General features: G+C 43.5%; 1 protein-coding gene across 1 annotated transcript in view; it reads right to left on the reverse strand.

Moving 5' to 3' along the window:
• Nucleotides 1–5,433: 5,433 nt before the first annotated feature.
• The window catches only part of ERBB4 (erb-b2 receptor tyrosine kinase 4), a 981,920-nt gene continuing 964,344 nt past the window's right edge, over nt 5,434–23,009 (reverse strand). The window contains exons 26-28 of the mRNA XM_044978382.1: nt 11,188–11,235; nt 9,946–10,243; nt 5,434–5,879 (exon numbers count right to left, since the gene is read on the reverse strand). Coding sequence (XP_044834317.1) covers nt 5,434–5,879; nt 9,946–10,243; nt 11,188–11,235 — 792 coding nt within the window. The remainder of the gene's footprint in view (nt 5,880–9,945; nt 10,244–11,187; nt 11,236–23,009) is intronic.

The following is a 23,009-nucleotide window of genomic DNA, read 5'->3' on the forward strand; positions in this document are numbered from 1 at the left end:
AATGAAAAAAAAGGCGACAGCATCAACCTGGAGTAACTCTTCAAAAGCCAACCAGCATCCTGGTAACAAAGGGCCTGAGTCTCATTTATTCAAAGGCCCTTATACCTCAGTGTGTAACGGGGCCTGAAAGTGGGTGCCACTATCAATGACTCTGTAAATGAGCAGTCATGCTAGAGCACCTCTGCACCCACCTTGCATTTACAACCAGGAAAAATGTGAATGGGTGTAATACGCTAATCAAGGCCCCTTAATGCTAATCAAGTCCCTCTGGCAAATATCACCCCGTCCATAGCTGGCATAAAGCTCTACACTGGCCCAGCTCCCTGGAGCAGATCATAGGGGGGGGGTGGTCCTGAATGCCCTGCAAATAGCCTCGGCGTCCCAAGGCACATACATAGGGAGCAGTGGGAAACAAAGCTTAAGTTAGAGCAACCCTGAGGCTGCTACACTGGGGAAGGGGCAGGGCCCCAGAATAGAGGCAGCCTGATAAGACTCCTTTATAGCGTGCTCACTGCATAAAGACTCCTTTCATTTAAAGTCCCTGCATGCTGCCACTGTGATGTAAAAGAGCCTTAGTGCAAATGAGAAGGCAGGCCTCCAGTGTACAAAGGTGCCTTGCAGTAACTAGCCTCAGGTCCCCGCCCCAGTCTTGTGTCACTTACACCAAAGGTTAGGTATCTCCTGCCCGCTTTGCACAGCTATAAGTGATTACACACGGTGCAGGGCACTTGAGACGCAGGCTCAGAGTGTTCACTTTCCTGCCAAGTGCTGAGCGAAGGAAGGTTTCCCATGTAGGTCATACACCAGCTCCCATTGCCTTCAGTGCGTGCAGGATCGGGTCACGAATGTGTGCGGACCAGTCTACTCTGCCCCACCGAAACAACCGGAATTATCTTCAGCCTCTTCTGGGAGGAGTTCCCCTTAGCACTACAAGCTGTGGGAGGAGCAAAGAAGGACACTCCCCATAGCTCATCAACCCACAGAAATAAATGGCACAAGCTGACCAGGCTGCAACTTGTGCAGTCAGGTGATGGCATCAGTCAATTAAAAGCTGCAAAACAGCTGGCAGTGTTAACACAGAGTTTCTCAACACAATTAGGAAGGTTTCTGGTTTGAGGTTAGTCCTTGCATCAATGCAGTAGATCTTGGCCTAAGGCTCGGATTATTTCCACTGTTTTCTACCTTAACGAGGTAATTTTCACTGACCAGAAAAAAAATAACTCGATTTAAAGAATCTTTTGCATTTGTCAATTTAAAAGGAATGTGTTACAAGGGATGCTACCAATTTAAAATCTAGGCAAATTCCATTCCTCCCAAATAATTAAAAAGGATGTAGTTGACTTGACGTCTAGTCCAATGGTATTTCGCACAATCAAAAAAAAATCACATTTTTTGTCTAAAATTTGTTTACCTACTAGTGTTACACATAACACCTAGCTTGAAAAGAGATTGAAAACAAAACAAAACCAGCAGTGTGTTCATCTTTCATTCAGTTTGCCTGTGACAATACTTTTTTCCCCTGAAAAATTAATCATTGTGCTCCAGCAATAGGGGAAAAAGAAACATTTCGAAAGGAAAATATGCTTATAAAGTCATTAAAAACTGATTGTGGACTTTAGGGACAGGAATAGCACTTGAGTTTTGACTAAGTGAGCAAAAAAAATTCAGTCAAAACTTGTTTTTCATAGAAAAACTGAGTTTAAATGAAATTTTTGGTGAAAAGCATCTGCTTTCCAACAAAAAAATAGAACATCTGTCATGATCTGTGGCCTCCCCTCACCATAATTAAAATTAAACCTAGCAGTGACAGATTTATTTATTTCATTCTTGGGAGTGCTCGGCTTTTACAGGAGGGTGGATCAGACCGTAGCTAGATATTTCTGTTGAAAACATTCGGCCTGTATATAACAAAACATACTATTGACTTTGTAGGTCAAGGTTAATCATCCCTTGAGGTTTAAAAAAAAGAATCTAGATGTTTAGGTCAATACGTTGTACCCAGAGCAATGACTTATTAAAGGCAATTTTTGGCAACAGGACTAACCCAAACCAGTAACCCAGGATACATAAATGGAAGTCATTTGTTATATGCATTTCACAGGCTGCATTTACATTTGTTGTATCTTAAAAAGAAAAACCAAGCAGTTAATACATTTGACACTGCTGAGCCTATAATTGTGTGCCCGCTTCTGGGTTTCATGCTCCCTGCAAGGAGCCGCTGTATTTCCACATGACTGAGTGCATTTTAGCCACAATCAACAATTTAAAAAGTAAATAAATAATTCTTAAAACGCTTTGGGGCAAAAAAGTTAAATTGTTAAAGAACAACCATATTTTTTTTAAAACGGGGCTTATTTTTAATGTTGACGTTACTGAATTATCAAAGAACCCAAACAGGTTTTTCTACCTTCCATTAGCAGCTGGATTCTAAGATCCTTGGAGCGGTTTGCCTTCAATATTTTCAAGGTGTGCACATTTCTCTCACAGTCAGTCTTTTAGCGCACTGCTCCAAAACCAAATACACGTAGATTTCCATTAGAACGTTACTCTTCTCTTACATCTGTTCAGTGAAGGAGATCAAGCCCTCCTTAATATTCTAAACTTTCTCTGAGTCACAAAAGGGACATGATAAAATTCTTGGATGAGTTTTTTTATTTGTCCATTCTCACGTCAGGAGGCTTAATATTACGCGCTCTGAGTGCTCCCACTGGCATACGTTTTTTGAAGGTCTGAGGGGGTCTAATTTCCCCTAATGCTCGCCTGTATCTCTCATTAACCTCACTGGGAGTTATGGGAATGCATCAAGAGCAGGAGAGACCTCTCCACAGAGACAGACCTTCTTTCAGATGCCTGGCGCTTCTGTGGTCATCCATCCTGCTTTAATGGTCAGCTGTTCATTTCATTCTGCCACAACAAACTGATTTATTATGTGGCCACATGTCCACTAGGCCTCCTTTTAATAGCTGCAAAGGCTTTTTGTTCTTGTTTATAAACCATTTATCTACATACAAGGTTTATGGGCTTAATAAGTGCACAGCAGCTGGTAATTAAGTTTCACTGGTTCAAATTGACTTGAAGCACCTAATTCAGTAATGCCACATTGGCTGAACCAGCCTTGACCTGAAATCTTGATGGACACTGTAGGGACCAGCCACAAATTCTGTTTCAAAGTACAAGACTAAGAACCCAGGTTTGAAATCTAAGGTCTGGTTGCAGTCCAGAGCTGACTTTGTCTAGCAAGGCCTATGACACAGACAATTAAGTAATTATTGCATGGCGGCCCTGGGAATAGGGAGGGGAGGGGTCAGGCAATTATGTAATGTCACCTCATGAAGCAATCACCGGCTGCTTGTATAACACGGCATGACATCCACTCCTAAAATTAACTTAAAATGGCAGACTGAGGATGAGGGTCGGGGCTTACTCTCCAGTCTGCCTCTTTCAATTTGAGGGGTCAGATCTCCCTGACAGGGTTATGGCAGGGAGCTCATGGTGGCTCTCCATTAAAACGTTAGGATTTAAGAGAAAATACACATTGCTTCCAAAACTGTTCACCCCTGTTGCTGGGTTCCATCATCCAAAGGGCCTTCATTTTAATAGTACTAAAGTGCATAAATTGGAATATTGTTGTCCCTCCTAGAATTTGAGTCTAATTAGATAGATACCTTTTCTTTAAAAGCCTAAACAACTAGAAATGTAGCGCATCGAAAGCAAGACACCAGCCCCATTCTTCTCTTCCACTTCATGTGGTGTTCTGTTTTGATGCTAAAATGATTCAAAAACTCTGGCTGGAAATATTTTTAGCCATGGAGGGGAATAATAAACCAAAGGTGCTGTGAAAAGGGAAATAAGTGCATGGAGAGCGACGCATTGTTTATATTTTTGACTGAAAGCTGTGTGTGTCTTGCACATATTGACTTTAAAAACCTTGTATGTACCAGCTTATGTGATGGAGAAATCCTCCTTTTAGAAAACTATCGTCCTTGCTGGGCCCCAAGCCAGACCTGGCCCTTCTTCTCCCCAAATCCCCTTCACTGTTTGCTCTGCCTTTCCTTCGTGCAGCAGCATTTGAACTGGTTACTCCTTCACTGTATTCTCTAAAGTAGTCAATATACTGGCCTTTCAGAACCAGCGGATACTGTTCCCAAGACGTGACTTGCTTCATTTTGGCATTTCCACAGTCGTCCTTTATATATAATTTCACTTTTTAATTTAAAATTATTTTATTTTGCTGGTCGCTTCCATATTGCTTCGTTCAAAATCCAGAAAACAGTTCAGAGCGAGGACAAATAAAATCATAGTTTATGTGCAAACTAACTTTCCAGTGAACTGCTATGTGCGTTTTATCCACTCCAGTGTCTTTCTTCCAGTTTACAGAACTCCTTAGGGCGCCACCACCAGATTTCCTGAACCTATTAAACTGTCCTCCTTCTGTCTTGTCCTCAGTGTTGCCTACTGCATCCCCAACTTTTTTAATCGATGAGCAAAAAGAAAGAGAGGAGAATTTGTATGGGTACTTTGTTTGTTTGTATTAAGTAGGTATAAAACATGAAGGTGAGGCTCTGTGCAAATAAATGGCGGAGCCTGGCCTCTCTTTTAGCTTCAATGGAGGATGTCAGCTTTTTGTGTTTTCTTTCTTTCCTGACGGGATCTTTGTGTTGAAAATACTTGTCGTCATGGCGACACATACCAAAAAAATTGCACTGTCATGCACAGGAGCTTCTAGGGAAAGTCTCTGCCGCTAGGAAATGGGATAAAACTGTGGGAGTGGCTACGAAGAGGGGACTGGCCAGAGACAAAGTCTCCTCATTTTTTATTTTATTAGTTATTTCTTTGATGGCTGTGATGAAGAACTGAATGGCTATGAAAAGCTAGGTTAGCTGTTTTCAGTTGCCAGGATAGAAAGTGTTAGAGAAAGAAATTGGCTTCTCAAGCCTCAATTATTATGCTATCACATGTGATATAAAAATTGTCCTTTTTTCCCTCTTAATGGAAACTGCATTGCGATTTCCAGGAATGCTGAATAGGCTTTCCTCAGTTCCTGCTGACAGAAACAGACACTGTGTGACTTCCCCTATAGCATCTGAGTTGAATCACTGAGAACTAACTTGACAGCAGGCAACACTGCCACTGGCCTTTACTGGTATTCACTGGCTTGTCTGACCTTCTGACCCTCAGGGTCTGTGAAAGGTGAGAAATGCCAGGTTTTGGCCTTCTTTCATTCATTCATTCAGTCAGTCTTTCTTTCTTTCCTTCCTTCCAGGTTCCTAACCCGATCAGCAAATGACTCAAAGGTGTCCTTCTACTTGGAAATATCAGTGAACTGGCAAAAAGAGGAAGCTCACGGGAGACAGAGAGGGAGAGAGAGAAAGAGAGAGAGAGAGACCGGCGGCTAGAAGGGGTTGCCTCTCTACTTGTGTAATACTGATGTCACTACACCACCGTGTTTCGATGTCTGTAGGGTGGTGGGGGCAGCACAGTGCCAGGCTTCAGGGAGAACTCAGAGAGGTATTCAGGGTTCTCTGCCACGATGGGCCGGATCCGTCCATTTTGTTTGTAAAAATATTTTGTGCTGTACTCCTGCAGGTAGTCCGGGTGCTGGAGGGTGCTTCGCGGTGGCAGACTGTGATTCCAGTAATCCGGGTTGTTGAAGGCCTTCTTGGATTTCTCTGGCAAAGGAAGCCCATTGTTCTTCAGGTACTCTGCGTTTTCCAAGGTATTAGCAAAGGTGCTGAGGTACAACGGCTCGTTCACATACTCGTCCTCTGCTTTGGGCTGCCCGTTCGGGGCGCTGTGATACTCAGGGTTGTCCAGAGCTTGAAGATTACCGTTCTTTCGTCGCGAGACAAATGGGTTCTCCTCTACTGGGTTCAGGTAATCTAAAAGAGATAGAAGTATGTCAGCACATGGTAATGTGTCCACACAGCGGCAAGCATCTCTGACTGGCAGCTCATTTGAATGTAAACTTCAGACCAAGGTTCCCAATGGTTACAGCACTCTTTACTTATCTTCATTTCACTACTATCAAATAGTGCCGAGTCCTTAACTGAGATCTGGGTCACACTGAGCCAGATGCTGTACAGACTCATAATGGGAGACAGTCTCTGCCCAAAAGAGGTTAGTGCCTAAACATGGACAAAGGGTAGGAGACAGGAACAGAGAGACTAAGTGACTTGTCCAAGGTCATCAGGGAGTATGTGGCAGTGCTGAGAATGAGGGCTGTCGATCAATTGCAGTTATCTCACGCAATTAATTGCAGTTTTAATCGCACTGTTAAACAATTGAATACCAATTGAAATTTATTAAATATTTGTGGATGTTTTTCTACATTTTCAGATATATTGATTTAAATTACAACACGGAATACAAAGTGTACAGTGCTCACTTTATATTATTATTTTTTATTATAAATATTTTCACTGTAGAAATGATAAACAAAATAAATAGTATTTTTTCAATTCATCTTAAACAAGTACTGTGGTGCAATGTCTTTATAGTGAAAGTGCAACTTACAAATGTAGATGTTTTTTTGTTACATAACTGCATTCAAAAACAAAACAATGTAAAACTTCAGTGCCTACAAGTCCACTTAGTCCTACTTCTTGTTCAGCAAATCACTAAGACAAACAAGTTTGTTTACATTGATGAGAGATGAGGCTGCCCGTTTCTTATTTACAATGTCACCTGAAAGTGAGAACAGGCATTTGCATGGTACTTTTGTAGCCCGCATTGCAAGGTATTTGTGTGCCAGATATGCTAAACATTCATATGCCCCTTCTTGCTTCAACCACCATTCCAGAGGACATGCGTCCATACTGATGATGGGTTCTGCTTGATAACGATCCAAAATAGGTGACATAAACAAGAAGTGGGCAGCATTATCTCCTGCAAAAGTAAACACATTTGTTAGTCTGAGTGATTGGCTGAATAAGAAATAGGACTGAGTGGACTTGTAGGCTCTAAAGTTTTACAGTGGTTTATTTTTGAATGCAGTTTATTTTTTTACATAATTCTACATTTGTAAGTTCAACTTTTATAATAAGGAGATTGCACTACAGCACTTGTATTAAGTGAATTGAAAAATACTATTTCTTTTGTTATTTACAGTGCAAATATTTGTAATAAAAATAAATATAAAGTGAGCACTGTACACTTTGTATTCGGTGTTGTAACTGAAATCAATATATTTGAAAATGTAGAAAACATCCACAAATATTTAAATAAATGGTTTTCTGTTATTGTTTAACAGGGTGTTTAATTCCATTTTTTTTTAATCGCTTGACAGCCCTACTGGTCTCTCTGAGCCCAGTGCTTTAACCACGAACCACTGTCTAGAGGAGCTGGTTGTATGGTCCACTGAACAAAGAACTGGAAGGAGGATACTGGGGTCTATGCCTGTCTCCTCTATCGACTCTCTGTGCGACCATGTTTAAATCACTGAAACTCACCACTATCTCATCATCCCTATCTGGAAAATGCTAGATTAGCATTATCTCCACTTAAGTCTCCTCTGTACTATAAACATTTCCACAGTCTAACCCCGTATGGCTGTTTTATTAAAAATGCAGCTATATGACTGATTAAAAGCTGCCCCGACTGAGTGACAAAGGGCCTCAGAATGTGGAGGAACAAAGATTCTAATTAGCACGGAGCAGGACACAGAAGAGTTCCTGAGCGAGCACTAAACCAAGAGCAGGACTGTGTGAAATTAGTACAAAATGTCAACCCCGTGATGTAAGCAATACTGAGGGTCACAGCTGAAAGGAGGAAAGGTTAATGGCACATGGTGCTTGGAGGGAAGAGGAGGTTAAGTCACTCTCACACAACAGCACAAAGGATTTTCGATTTCCACCAGAAACCCATTAGGAACAAAATGTTGGCAGGCTGGATTGTTGGGAGATATTGCACACCTCTTCTGGAGTAATGCAACATGGTTAGCGAGTTCTCTCCTGAGGTCAGAGCCTGTTGCCCTCAGGCCTTGGTTACCATGTGTTACCTGACCTACAAGGTCTCAGCAGCGCTCTATGAGAAACAGTGTTTCACAGCAAAACACAAAGCACATCAGATGCAGAGAGGGCAGGGTGACCAAGAGGTCAATGGAGCTGTTTGCAAGGGTAGTGGACTGTAAATGGAATTGCTTGGAGGTTAACTATAGAAAAAAAACAACCCATCACTGATGGGGGACATCAGCAGTGAGAAATGTCAGAAGTATCCAGTTCATTCAAGTCCAAAACCAGCTAGATAAAATCCACTTCTTGAATGGATTTTGTCTTTCATCCTGAAGGATCCCAATGCATCTTATTAGATTATGCACTTAAGAGTGGCATTAAGCCACAGCCCTGGATAGGGGGTGGTATGCACCTCACTGGGACGTAGGAACAACAGACCTGAATCTCCACTGCCTTGCACCTAGTGTGTCAGTTACACTCTGGTATGAGTGAGTGGAGAACCCCACACAAGGTGCAAGGCAGTGACGATTCAGGCCATTGTCTCCAGGGAACAGGGGCCAGGGTAGCTCATGGTGCACCTCTGGAGAGGGTGCAATGTGCGATATTCCATTGTAGTCAAGGATTGAAGAGATCAGGTACATGTAGGATATAGAGGTGAAATATCAGTATTAATTAATGTTATAACAGAGGGCCAAGAGGCCTTAGTCTGTAAGATAGTTAGCTTAGCCGAACAAGGCCTCAGGCCTAGATAGGCTGACATGAGCAGCTAACCAATGAGTGACTCTGTGTCACAAGCTGAAACAGTTACAGTAATAGATGTGTATTTAGGAAATGTATATTGCAGTGGACCAGCTCAAGCTGGTTAGAAGGATTTGGGGATTTTTGCAGACCTAGGATGTCAGCAGATGTGGTAACCACAAGTTGTTATGGTGACTGAGGGCCCTCAATGTTAACGAGTATGTTGGGAACTAACAAGTTAGCCTGTGAAAAACAGGGCATCTCAAATGTAATGGAGTGTGGAAGCACCAAAGGAAAAGGGGTTGAAACCTTCGTAAATTCGTCTCAACCCCAGTGGGTGTCAGTGTAACTCATTATAAAAGTCATAAACTGGCCTGTGTGACATGGGAGAGGATGATGATGATGCTGAGGAAGATAATGACTTCCATTCCGGAATTGTGAGTGATGACAATCATAGGGCCAGACACTTTGTACTACCTCCCTGTCTGCTGTTGTATTTCACTGTTTGCAGGATTGTTTATCAGCTCAGTGGATTTGTTAATAAAGGGACTCATGATAAACAGCAATTCTTTCTTGTGTGTTCCTTGGCTTGCTCATTCTAATAATATTGGTAACAATCTTCCTGATGCCGTAGCCACTCACGAGACTGAACACATATCAACCACTGCAGGCTCAGAGATTAATCAATAATCAATATAAAAATCTATCAGGCTATACCTTGTTTCAAAGCAACTAATCCCCACTCTCAACTCTTCTTTCCCCCTGTCAGGAGGCTACAGTCACTAATCTCAAACAGTCCAATCAGACAATTTATACAAGGTTTTTCACTAGCACTTCTCTTGAGCCCTGATTCATCAAAGCACTTAAAGACATGTTTAAAGTTAAGCACACACTCAAATGCTTTGCTGAATGAGCGTGCAGATGAGCAAAGCTCCTTGCATCCTTTTCACCTCCCCTGGACACCTGTGAACTCACAATCCAGCTCTACATATTGGGCCATGGAATTTAGCTGCTGTTCAACAGTACCAGTCACCTAATGTAAGTTCTTTAGAAACTCAGGAAAGTCCACAATAACTTCTCCAATGAAAAACACAGAAGGAATTTAGGTACAGTAGGAACATGTAATTATGCACGCTGGAATTGGGTGTGTGTGTGTGTGTGTGTGCGTGTGCGCGTGCGCGTGCACGTGTGTGTGTTTCAGCCAAAAATTTGTGATTAGCTCAGTCAGATCTTTCACCGCAAAATGCTAGAGGTTTACCTGTTTTGGGTTTGTCTCGCATTGGAGTCATGTACCCATCTTCATCCAGCTCACCCCGTTGGCCCCGCTCTGGTACAAACACTGTTGGGTCAGCGCTGTACCGCTGAGTGCTGCTGTCCTCTTGTGCAAGGGCGGCCACCTGCTTCCGTAGCGTACCATTACAGCAAGTGTCGTCAAAGATCTCTGCCGTGGCCCCCTGGATGGCTGGCGCCTCTGGAGTGATGCAGCTGACAGCTCTGTATGGCGCAGGCACTCCTTGTTCTGTAGCAAAGCCGCCGCCTCTGTACACAAACTGGTTCTGTGAGAAAGACAAAGTGGTGCAAGAGAGAAGGACAAAATAAAGCAACTGACTAAACACAGATGTGGAAGCGCCTTTGGTTTCACATCAATGTTGGCTCAATGCTTCATTTTATCGAATGGTCAAAGCCTTGTCTAGGTCTGGGAGGCTTGCCACCATTACAACCTCTGGTGAAGATACACAAAGCCTCTATTTGTACCTGGGTTTTGGCCGGATGGGAACTCCAGCAGACAATAAATGTTTTGCCTGTTTACATGGATGTGACTACACAAATTGCTGGCCACCAACAGCAGGTAGTAGGGCAAGTCCCCAGTCTATACAAGGCCTAATACTGAGATATACAGTAGCAGGGACCATAATGTGTAGGTCTCCCTAACTATTCGGCTGGCAAGAACAAATGCTCTCCTAACAACAAACCTTAAACCTGAGCTGGTGGAAACCTTCCTCCAGAGAGGAGAGAAAAAGCCTCCATCTCTGAACTGTCTTTATTCAGAGCGGGCTGGTTTTGGTGTAAACAGTCAAAGAGCAGCCATGTAAACTATACACTGTTCCCACTGGGAACTGAATTTTAGTGTGGTAAGATGCTTTCCCATTGGTGCGTCAACTCATTGCTTTGGCTCAACCTGATAACTGCTCGTCGGGATGAGCACATCACTTTCAGAATCATGACAGAACAGACAATCATCAAAGCACTTTACCTAGATCCTTTTTATGAAGTATGCTCACCCATTTGGGATGCATAATACCATAGAACTCTGGGCTTCCTGACGAATCCAGACTGGGATTAGAGAGACCTTGTAGGTTTGCCCAACCTATGTATTAATTCTAGTCACTGTTGGCACTGGAGTAAATTGAGGAATTTATGAAGAGAATAGGGGAGGAAACAGAAGGTTTAAAAAGACGAAAAAAACCTAAAGGATGAAGGTTGATAGTGAAATACTTACTCCTGACATAGGGGCGTAGGCAGGAGGAGGGCTGTGTCCAAGTTCACTCTAATAGGAAAGAAAAATGGAATGATGGATATAAGAAGAAGTTACATGAGCTGTATGAACTAATGGGGAAAAACATGCACAACAGTGAGGTTTACTGAAAAGGGGTCAATTCCCGCCATTCCTACTCAAGCAAACCTTCCAATGAAGTCAGCAAGCCTTCAGTGTTAATGGGAGGATTACCTGAGTAGGGCCTGCAGGATCTGTCCCTAGTTGATTAAGAATGGGTGCTGCACTTGCTGAGAGATGAGTGTGTCTTGCCAATATCATTGATTTAGTTTCTGAAGGGACAGATTGTACAGATTTCAGAGTAGCAGCCGTGTTAGTCTGTATCCGCAAAAAGAACAGGAGTACTTGTGGCACCTTAAAGACTAACAAATTTATTTTAGCATGAGCTTTCGTGAGCTACAGCTCACTTCTTCGGATGCATAGAATGGAACATACATACACCTGCACATCTACCAACGTGATATATGCCATCATGTGCCAGCAATGCCCCTCTGTCATGTACATTGGCCAAACCGGACAGTCTCTACGCAAAAGAATAAATGGACACAAATCTGACATCAGGAATCATAACATTCAAAAACCAGTGGGAGAACACTTCAACCTCTCTAACCACTCAGTGACAGACTTAAAGGTGGCAGTTTTGCAACAAAAAAACTTCAAAAACAGACTCCAAAGAGAAACTGCTGAACTCGAATTAATATGCAAATTAGATACAATTAACACTGGCCTAAACAGAGACTGGGAATGGTTGGGTCATTACACTAATTGAATCTATTTCCCTATGTTAAGTTCTCCTCACACCTTCTATGGGCCATCTTAATTATCACTTCAAAAAGTTTTTTTTTCCTCCTGCTGATGATAGCTCATCTCAATTGATTAGACTTTTCCTGTTGTTATGCATACTTCCACCTTTTCATGTTCTCTGTATGTATAAATATCTCCTGTCTGTATGTTCCATTCTATGCATCCGAAGAAGTGAGCTGTAGCTCACGAAAGCTCATGCTAAAATAAATTTGTTAGTCTTTAAGGTGCCACAAGTACTCCTGTTCTTTTTGCAGATTGTACAGAGACACTGATGTACGCAGGCAGAAGGCAGGCTCATCTCAGAGACACTGCAGAGCAGGGAAGAGTGTGGGGTGCCATCATTTCTAATCAGCCTGCTCTATACAGAGAAAGTTTCCTTTTCTACCATTATCAACCAGCAAGGACAGGGAAAAAAACTATGAGAACTCTGAACGCAGGCAGCGGGTGAGCTAAGGTGGCTTTCAACCACCATTGTGCCCTCAAAATCCTGAGCTGCTCCAGGAGATGGAGAGGCCCTTGGCCTCTTTTACATAGCCCTGGGGGGCCTCTCTAAGTTCTGGAAGCCTCTCTGGGGTGTCCGATGGGCCCTGGCATTGCCTGCAACCTTGGTAGAGCTGCATGCTGGGGCCCTGTTCCAGATGTGGCCGCTGCTCCTGACTCACCTCCTCTTCCCCAAACCCTACCCCCAGCATACCTCATATGGCAGGGCTTTCAAGGGACTGCTTGAAGGGCAGTGCCATCTTCTATAGCGCCTGTGCAATGGGAATTGGTATAGGGCCTCTTTATACTGCTAGGCTTCTTTTAACTGCTGTAATAGGCCAGCACAGCAGGGAGGCTCTCACACCAGGTCTGCGCACACTAGAAGCTGGTTAAAACTAATATTTTTTGCCATGAACATTTTTGAAAATTTTATTTTAATTTGATTTTTTTTTTAAAAATTGTTATTGATAAAAAATTAATTGAATTTAGTTGAAATATTTTATTTAGTTTCAGTGAGGAAAAAATTCCACTTTTTCTTTTAAAAAATGTAGCCCATTTTTTTGGACTGGAAAAAAGCAGGGCAGGGGGAAAATGTGAGCAAGTGTGTGTGGGTGATTTGCATCCAAAAAGTGCATGCAGCTTTAACGTACACCAATCTCAAAGACAGTCCCCCTTTTCCCCCTAGTCAGTGGGGTGAGTGAGTAGGAGTATGGAGGGACAGCAACAGGCTGGAGGCAGAAGCAGAAATGCACTATAACCACTAGAACACACTCCTCTAGAGAACCTGGAATCCTGAATCTACATTCCTCTCATGTCAGCAAACAGTGCAGGCTTAATTCCCTCCAACACGTGTGTATGCATCACGATATTGTCTTTAATTCTGTAGTGAAAGAGACTGTCCAGGAAGGGAGAGGTGTTATCCCTTAACAGCGCCGTGCAGTGGAATAAGACCATCAACAGCTTGTGAGAATTGACGGGCTAAATTAAGACCAAAAAGATAGAACTGAAAAGGCTTGTCTGCAAAACCGAAATAACTGCTGGTATGAGGGCTGGACAATGACAAGCAAACATCAATTCCTTTCAGGCCCATCGAACAAAGCAAGTATTCAGGAGGCAGGCCCGACAGGATAGCCTTCTGTCTGCAGTCTGCCTCAGGAAATGAAGTTTATGACTGAGAAGCCTCCAAAACGAGCTATGAATCTCCTCTTTGGGGGAATCAGGAAACAATACGAAGAACAGCATAGCTGTTAGTGGCTTCTGCAGTAATTTCCTTGATGATCTCTTGGAGCTGAGCTTCCAGAGCTGAAGCCTGGATCATCACACTGAGTAGAGGATTGGCCCCTGAATCCGGAGAGCCAAGGGGACTGGAGAAGTCCCAACGTATGCCCTCGGGAGAACAATTTGAAGGCCAGTGTGTCCAAGGAGCTTTCAGCTCCTGCCTGCTCAAACTCTTGTCCCTCATGCCTCAATCACAGGGGAAGCTGCAGGCCTGGAAAGCTCTCTCCCCTTCAGGGCTGATTAGGCTAGACAGCTTGGGAGAAACCTGCTGAGAATGTTATCCTGATTTGGAGGGGGAACGGTTTAAGTTAGCATCCAGGGCCAAAATACGGCCTTTTGGAGCCATGCAGGGGCATCTGAAGGCAAAATTTGGTCTTATAAGTGTGGTGGGTACCCTGGATCTTCAAACAACCCCAAAGGAATGAGGAAACATGGATGGAGAAGAAATAATCCCCAACTACAGTTCCTCTGGGAATAAAATAACAATGCTGGATGAGTGTGGTAGAGCGCAGGGTTCTGGTTGGAGGCTGGAAGTGCCTGGATGTGTTCCTTAAGTGCTTGCCAAATAGCTTTCTACTTCTGAAGGGCAGAGCTGCTCTGGGAACTGAGTTGTCATTTCTGAGCCAGCTGTGGCTGCTGCTAGGTCTAGAACGGAGGATGACACAAGCTGCATGGAAGGCACCGTCCAAGGCAGGGGGATGAAGAGGACTTGGAGGAGACAGCAAGAAAATGCCTCAGTCCTGTCCCAGCTGTATGCAAAAAAATCCTCTCTCTTGAGCAGCCTGAGCTGCAAAACAGTGTGAAATGCAACCTCCAGAAGCATGGCAGCTTCTACCGCTCTTCCATAGCGTCTGACAGATGGCCCAATGTAAGGTGCCTATTAGGAAGGCTGATTTGGAGGAGAGTTTCAGGACTTTCACATTCACCTCTAGGGATATTTGCAATTTGGGATGACTCCTCTGAGAAAGGAGGGGATGTACTGTATGCACTGTGTCTCTAGGGTTAGCAAGAGGCTTATGTACTTATCTGTTCGTCACGAAGGCGTACAGGATGGATTTATAGAGGGAAGGAAGCTACCAATTTTGCAACTGCCTCCCTAACCCTATCCCCACCAAGAGAAAAGAGGAGCTGCTAGGGGAAGAGAAAGCAGAAGACACTTTACAAGAGTGTGTTCATGGCAGGAGAGAGACACTGAGACCTGCAGTAGGCACTTGAATACCGTCTCTGAGGTGGGATCACTGCCAACCAATCTTCTGCGAGCTGTAGGGTCTCGGAGGTGGATTTGGGGCACTAGAGTGTATCCTTTTAAGCAGGGAAAAGATGTTGGATACAAGAGGTGGAGAGCTGCCCACAGAGATCTGAACACTTCTGGCCTTTCCTGTTCCCCAGACATAATGCCATCCGTCAGGACTTTTTTCTTGGGGCTGGGATCTGGCAACAAGACTGCACCTGAGAAGGAAAGATGCGCCCCAAGCTGCCAGCTGCTGATCAGAACTACTAGCAGTGGCTATCACTGCACCAGGGAAGAACCGGCGCACTGAAAGGCAAGATCCTGGGCTCAAAAGAAAACCCTCTTCCCCTAAAATGCTGCATTCAGGGAACATTCCTGGCCTACTCCAAAAAGATGGGGCAGAGGCAAGGACTGAAGGGAGACAAGCAGGAATCTGTGGAGAAGGCAGAGGCTTCAGGCAAAACTGATGATTGCAGACTGATCCTTTGTGAATCAAGAACTAGGGAGTGATGATCTAAGAGGGGCACTCTTGGAAACAGAGAGGACCCTGAATCAGGGATGGGAGTTCGCTACCTATTGCTTAGCGCTCCGTTTTTGTCTTCATCTGTCCTCTGATCACTGGAATGGGTTACCTAGGGAGGTGGTGGAATCTCCATGCTTAGAAGTTTTTAAGGTCAGGCTTGACAAAGCCCCGGCTGGGATTATTTATTTGGTGTTGGTCCTGCTTTGAGCAGGGAGTTGGACTAGATGACCTCCTGAGGTCTCTTCCAACCCTGAGATTCTATGATTCTATGATCATCTCAACTTTCTTCCTGCTGTCCAGGAGATTAGAAAAGTGTAAAAGAGTCAGATGCCAGAGGAACGCTGTGTATGAACTAACATGGGGGTCCTATGCCTCTAGGCTGCAGAAAGCAACAACAACAACAACAACAACAAAGGAATTGAGTCAATAGGAGTCTGTCAGCTAGGAGAAACAGGACTTTTTGCTGCCTTACTTCTTTGCAATTGGAACAAATATATTCTTCAGTTTGAATGGAATCATATTTGTATAACAGGGAAGGAATACACAACAATACACCTTCTATTTTTGTTTGTTCTAAGATGACCCAACCATGGGTTTGCTTTGCTCCATTAACCATGAATCATGCAGTCATCCCTAAAAACTCTATGCTGTCTCCATATTTTCTTGGCTATTAGGCTTTCAATTAAATATACACTGCATGACCATAACAAATTAAGTGACTCCCTTAGAATAACCCATTACAAGACCCTCTTAGAATAACCCCATTCTAAGATATCAGGAGAGGACGTACCAACATGAATGCATTTATGGTAGCTTATACTCACAACCCTCTGGTCAGCAACCTGCACACTACACATGCTGCCAAGTAACATCACAGTAATGATGTTTTCCTCATGCATTTCCTTTATCTTGCCATAAATGCTAGCCATAGAATTCTCACCATAGACTACTAACCAAGGCTCTTTTCATATCTATTGTTGTCTGAGCAGTTTCTTTTTACATTCATTTTATTTTTTGCCATCATTAAAGCTCCGCAGTCATTTTTCCAAAATAGGAGGCAAAGAGAACAGCTGTGGTGCAAATTAGTGGGTTGAAAATGCGATATAATTGTTGTTTAAATGTTGTTAAATTGCCTCCTAATTACAATGTGATGTCATAATTTTGTAGGCTTCAAAAACAACTTTTCGTACTTAAGAACCAAGCCAACTTTTATTTTATTGTGTCACTTTTAGTTGGCCAGCAAATTACATTTTTGGGGGCGGGTGTGTGTGGCATGGAATACTTTTTATATTTCCAATGGTGAAGTTTCAATAGCTGAAATTATAAATCTTTTTGGATTATAAATACTTTGTGGATTATGATGGTTTTTGGTTCGGTTTGTTCTTGCATTTTACACACTGACTCATTGGAAAGAAAAGTTTTAGTATAAGTAGGGTCTGAATGATAGAAAATAAACAGAACTCTATACTGTGCCTTTTCCCTCACATACAGGGCCTAGGTTGCTGAAAGCAACTAGTGGTTTTTGCTTTGCTGCAGGCTGGCTGCTCAACTTGAGATTCCTCTTGAGGAAGTCTGATTATCGGATGGCACATGGCTCAGCACTTTCTGAAAATTTGGCCAATTTTATTTAAAGTATCTCAAGATGGGTACTGAAAAACTCAGTGATCACTTTTGAACATGTAGGCAGGACATCTATGTTAGATACAGCCCCCTAAAATTAAACCCTGATTATAGGCTATCGGGAACCCAGCATTTCTAATGGTCCATCAGCATCCCTCACAAGGAACGTGTAAGACTCCTACTTTTTTGGCCTGTGACTCCATTTCAAGCACAAGGCAAAGTACAACAGGCAAAACATTAAAACAGGCAAAAACGTTCCCTATGCCCTTCCAGGGGGCCTTGTGGTATTAAATGCCAAAGACATAGGAGCTATTATAACTTCTAACATGCGTGTAAAATGAGCCTCAATAAAACAAAGGTAAATAAGACCTTTGTGGGTATTGCTTTGTGTTATTTCTCTCTGTCTGCTAATCTGTTTTCCATTTCCGGGCCTATGCAGTCTCTCTCGGTCCCTTCATAGCAAGGGCATAATGTTGTTGTGGTGGTGCGTTAAAATGTAATGAAAACAAAGATAAACCAGCCGCTCCATACTGGACTTTACACAGCCATTGGAATAGCATCTCTTCTGCATCTTCCCCACGTCCCCCACCTTGACCAGGTTGATTGGATGCACAGTCTTCTCCAGAGCTGCACTCAGCGTCTTTCAGGTGGCAGGAAGTGCTGAGAATCAGTCAGTCTTGACACTACCAGATGGGACTTGGGGTGCTCACCCCTGTGCCCGCATCCCACTGCCAGATGGGACTTGGGGTGCTCACCCCTGCACCCGCATCCCTTTCGTCCCTGGTGAGGGTCCAACATCCCCAAGTCTGGTTCTTTCCCACAGCAGCGCTGAGTGCCGCTGGGATGCTGGTTTTCACTGTTGTCAGGCAGGAAACACAAACATTCGATAGGGAAGTTTACAAAACTGGAGCCACTTCTTCTTATAAATCAACCCTAAATTCACATTATCCAGGGTGTTTGCCTTACGACAGGGCAGAGTCTGCCAAGCTCAAGCTGAGCTGCACCTAACTCTGCAAATAGCCCCCATGACTACAGGAGAGACGCACATGCTGGGTGTGCTTGAGCTAGCACACTCAAACTACCAGCGAGAACATGGCAGCATGGGCATGGCAGGCTAGCCACCTGCGTACAGACCCGGGGGGTCAGGCAGGCTTGTACTCGGGCAGAATACTTGTGTTAGTCAGCAGATGTGGGGCTAAATTTGACTCTAATACGTTCTTTTAACTGCTTCGTTGCTGGACCTCCAGTCCAGTATCTGGGCTGCCATGTGGTTCTACTGAATTCATAGGATGGTTCCAAAGAACACTCAGATGTATATTGTCCAGTGGTCAGGATTAGAGGTGCATTTTGCCTGACATACTTGGCAATTTATGTAGCAGAGAAGAGCTGTCATATTGGGAGTTAAACCCCTGCTGAAATCTCTGGTGGGACTGCTGGATAAATGCTCTCAGGCATCAGGATTTATGCCCTATCAAAATGACTCACTGATGGAGCTGGTCAAAAAAGGTTTGTTGTGCAACATTTTTGGACTAAAAAGGGCTCTTTCGACCAAAGTGAAAATTTTCATTTTGGTTGAAATGTTCTGTTTTTTTAACCCCAAAAATGGAAATTGAAAACCAAAAAAAGGGAAAATCTCCACAGCTTGATTCTGTTTATGGTTTAAAAATGAGTTTGGGGTCTATTTTTTTCATCAAAAAATTTTTTCACGGGAAATTAAAAAATTCATAAAGGACATTGTTTAACAGCTCTACTTCGTGGTACTCAGAAAAGAAGCCAACTGAGCTTACCTGGCACCAGGCTCTTGGAGTTTGCTTTAGTAAAAATGGAGCAATAACCTCAGGATTTGTCTCATAAATCTTTCTCTCGCTCTCACATACAAATCCCCCTGCCCCACTTCACTATGCCCTGTTGCACCTTGGATAGTTAGTTACACCTGTGCAAAGTGAGTGTAAAGTAGGAGTAAAATACTCCCAACAATGACAACATGTCACACCTATTTTGCACAGGAGTAAAATGACTGCACCACAATGCCCAGTTTATGATATCTCTTACACGTGCATTTCAGACCTCACACATGCTCTGCCTACCTCCCTTGTGGAATTCTATACCAGGGCTGTTTGTATCAGAATAGCTAATCAGCAGAAACTGTCTTGATAGAAACCGAGTGAGCAGCCAGCCTTAAGTCACCAAACTGCAGCCTCCTAAATGTACCTGACCGCACAGCTGCTGCTGTAAGATTTCAGCAGTCCGCCTGGAATAAGGACAGCTGGTTTATGCCAGTGGATCTGAATAATGTGCTTTGGATACTCTGGTAGTGCTGCAGACAGAACAAACAATGCATAGCTGTCCCGTCAGCCCAGAGCAAACACCAGTTACATTTCAAAGGAACAGGCTGGTATTTACAACTGATCCAAACTGAAATGGAATTGAAATTGGAAACAGCTCCCCTGGAGAACATCCACCTCTTCCCAGAAGATTCATGGCCTCTTTCTGACCACTGAGTGAACCGCTTACTCTGCTCTGGCTTTAGACTACCCACAACAAATATATCTGACCCTAAACTAAAAGGAGGAAGGGCAATTTTGTAAAACAAAATCGGTCTATATAATGATACATATAAATGAATCAATGTTTGTACAATGATATCTAGAGGGCTTTGTAGACTAAGTCTCAGCTTTGAAACACCTAGATTCCCTGCAGCTATTCCAACAGGGTCGACTCGATTCAACTCGCCAGTTCTTCCAAGCAAGATAAATTAGGTTCTATGCAGCTTGCTGTGCATGGGACTTGCAGAGGAGACCTTATAAACCAAGGTCTTGTCTGCTCTGTGGGGACATTAAAGAGTCCAGGGACCTTTTTGTAAGAGGGTGGCTTTGCCCCTTGCTGTTAGCCAATCTGGAACAGCTCAAAGGGGTTGGAAAGCTGCCCTATCATAGAATCATAGAATCTCAGGGTTGGAAGGGACCTCAGGAGGTCATCTAGTCCAACCCCCTGCTCAAAGTAGGACCAATCCCCAACTAAATCATCCCAGCCAGGGCTTTGTCAAGCCTGACCTTAAAAACCTCTAAGGAAGGAGATTCCACTACCTCCCTAGGTAATCCATTCCAGTGCTTCACCACCCTACTAGTGAAAAAGTTTTTCCTAATATCCAACCTAAACCTCCCTCTCTGCAACTTGAGACCATTGCTCCTTGTTCTGTCATCTTCTACCACTGAGAACAGTCTAGATCCATCCTCTTTGGAACCCCCTTTCAGGTAGTTGAAAGCAGCTATCAAATCCCCCCTCATTCTTCTCTTCTGCAGACTAAACAATCCCAGTTCCCTCAGCCTCTCCTCATAAGTCATGTGCTCCAGCCCCCTAATCATTTTTGTGGCCCTCCGCTGGACTCTCTCCAATTTATCCACATCCTTCTTGTAGTGTGGGGCAGCACTACTAGGACAGCAGTGGATTTCCCGTGTAGGGGAAGTCCTGGCTCATAGAGAGCTGGTGCACCAAAGAACAGGAGAGGGAAGTCAGAACATCTGGTATTCCGGCAATCGCTGGCAGAGTCTGTGGCCTCTGACGTTGAGCCAGTTTACGCCGGGGGCTAAAGTGGCCCCAGCCACATCCATGATCATACGTTTTAGAATGAGCTGCTCTCCACAGACTTGCAGCTGGGGATCCAGGCACACTGCCATTGCCCAGCGCTATACCTTGTCTGTGAATAAAACAGAAGTGTTCTGCTGCACAGCATTAAATATCTGTTGAAAAGACATCAGTGGAAGTATTGGGAAAGGCATGAAAAACAGGCTTAAACCTTCATAATAACGAATTGGCTTTCATCTGGACATATTGATACATGAGCGAGTATTTCTTTCATATAAAATTGACTTACTTTACATTAATGCAGTTTGGGCACCAAATAGGCTGGAAGGAAAGCCAACCAGCACGGGGGTGGGGAAGAAGGCTCCATATTCTTGTCCCTCTCTCTAATCCTTCTTTTCAATCCATTTCACTTTCCTCAGGATTGATTCCCTGTCATTCTTTCTCCAGTACCAGGGCCCTTGCATTGTACAACGAATGATATCCCTATAACACTTGGCATGTCCCCACAGTTTAGAGGAGAATACTTGCCAATGACAGGGTCAAGATGTTGACCTTGCTTTTATGCAGTGGTACCTGACTGAACCACAGAGTCTGAAAATCACCCCTTTGTACACGGCTGTTAAACCAGAACTCTGAACTTTAAAGCCCACAACTTTTGAAAAGCAGGGAAAATAAGAATAAAAACAGAACATGCCTGTGATTTGTGATTGTGATATGTTCCCAGCAGAAAAAGCATAATAGAAAGCTGATGAGGAGCACTCGTGGCAATACCCCCACTACATAACCAGCTTCCCCATTCTGTTTTATACAGTAATCAAAGGCTATTCTGAGCCTCTCAAAATGCCATCAACCCTCATTGAGAATGAAATAGAGCACATCTCCTCCGAAGCCTTTACAGGAGTAATCATTACAGCGTGCTGGCCTGAACAGGGAGCTCTAATAGATAAAGATGGTTCTTTTTTTTTTTTTTTAAATCCTCCTAAAATCTGAATAGTAACTTGATGATAATCTCTCCATTTTGTTATGCAAAGGGAAAAGAAACCCATAATTGTGCACTCTTGGTCTCTTAATGCAAAGAAAGGCTTCTTGATGAGATGCTGGGATGATTTAGAACAGGGCTGGGAATCTGGTGGCAATAATACTTTAAAAGAAATAGCCATCCAACTGATTTGGATAAAGTAATCATTAGCATTCTAAATCTAAACCTCCTCTATGTCCCCTCCACCCTACTCCACCCCATCTAACTTTGCTTCTTTTTATAGCTCTGTTCTTGGTTTTTTTTTCGTTATCAGCATTTAACAACTAAGGAAGGCAGCATCTTTACATTGGCTACCAAGTCATTTTATACCAAATGGATATGGCCCATATGAAAAATATGTTTAGGGGGCATAATCCCTGGCCAGACTACATCTCCCATGATGCACCATAGTCGCCCCTCTGGATGGACTGCTGTGATGCATCATGAGCGTTCCATGGACTCATGGGAAGGGTAGTCCAATTCAGAAGCCCATAGAAGAGAATGGGGCAGAAGGTACTCAAACAACAACTCTTATTGAGGCACTTCAGTGGCTTTTCCTAATCACCTTTTTGGTTTTCACCTATAAACCAAAAACTTTTATGTTTTGGGGTATTCAGGGGGTTTTGGCCAAAAAAATGTGACCATTTTCAAAGAACGTGATACTTTTTTGGCAAAAAATTTCATTTAGTCAGAAGCCGTTCCAAGGGCAAAGTTTCGACCAGCCCTAATTGTTATTTCCTGACTCCGACTCCGTTGTCCTAGCTCTTGAACTCTGCAGAGTTGTCTATCCTGCTGTTTTCCAAGATTTTTTTCCGCCCTCCAGCTGGTGTGGGTGTACAGCAATACATCGACTACTGCACCTTGACCCTTCCTATAGTGCTTCAGCGCAACTGCTTCTGTCATCCTGAATGATGAACACACTGTGCCCAAGCCCCACTATTAACTTCCTGGGCCAGCTACAAACATCCCTTGGTACCACTAAGGGCTGTGTAAGGTGTCTGCAATGATGGGATGACGCTTGGCATGTCAGTGCATTTTAAAGTGTACGTGTTGTGGAGGCTCATATATTTTTGTAACCATCTACTTGGTTGCAGAGGAGCCACTTGCATTATAGGCTAAATTTTCAGGTGAATTTGGCACCCACAAGTCAGGAATAGGTTTTTAAAAGAGCTCAGCTCCCACTTAGGCACCAAAATAAGTGTTCACATTTCCAAAAACTCAGCATGTTG

This window comes from Mauremys mutica, chromosome 10, assembly GCF_020497125.1.
Source record: "Mauremys mutica isolate MM-2020 ecotype Southern chromosome 10, ASM2049712v1, whole genome shotgun sequence".
Taxonomy (NCBI): Eukaryota; Metazoa; Chordata; order Testudines; family Geoemydidae; genus Mauremys; species Mauremys mutica.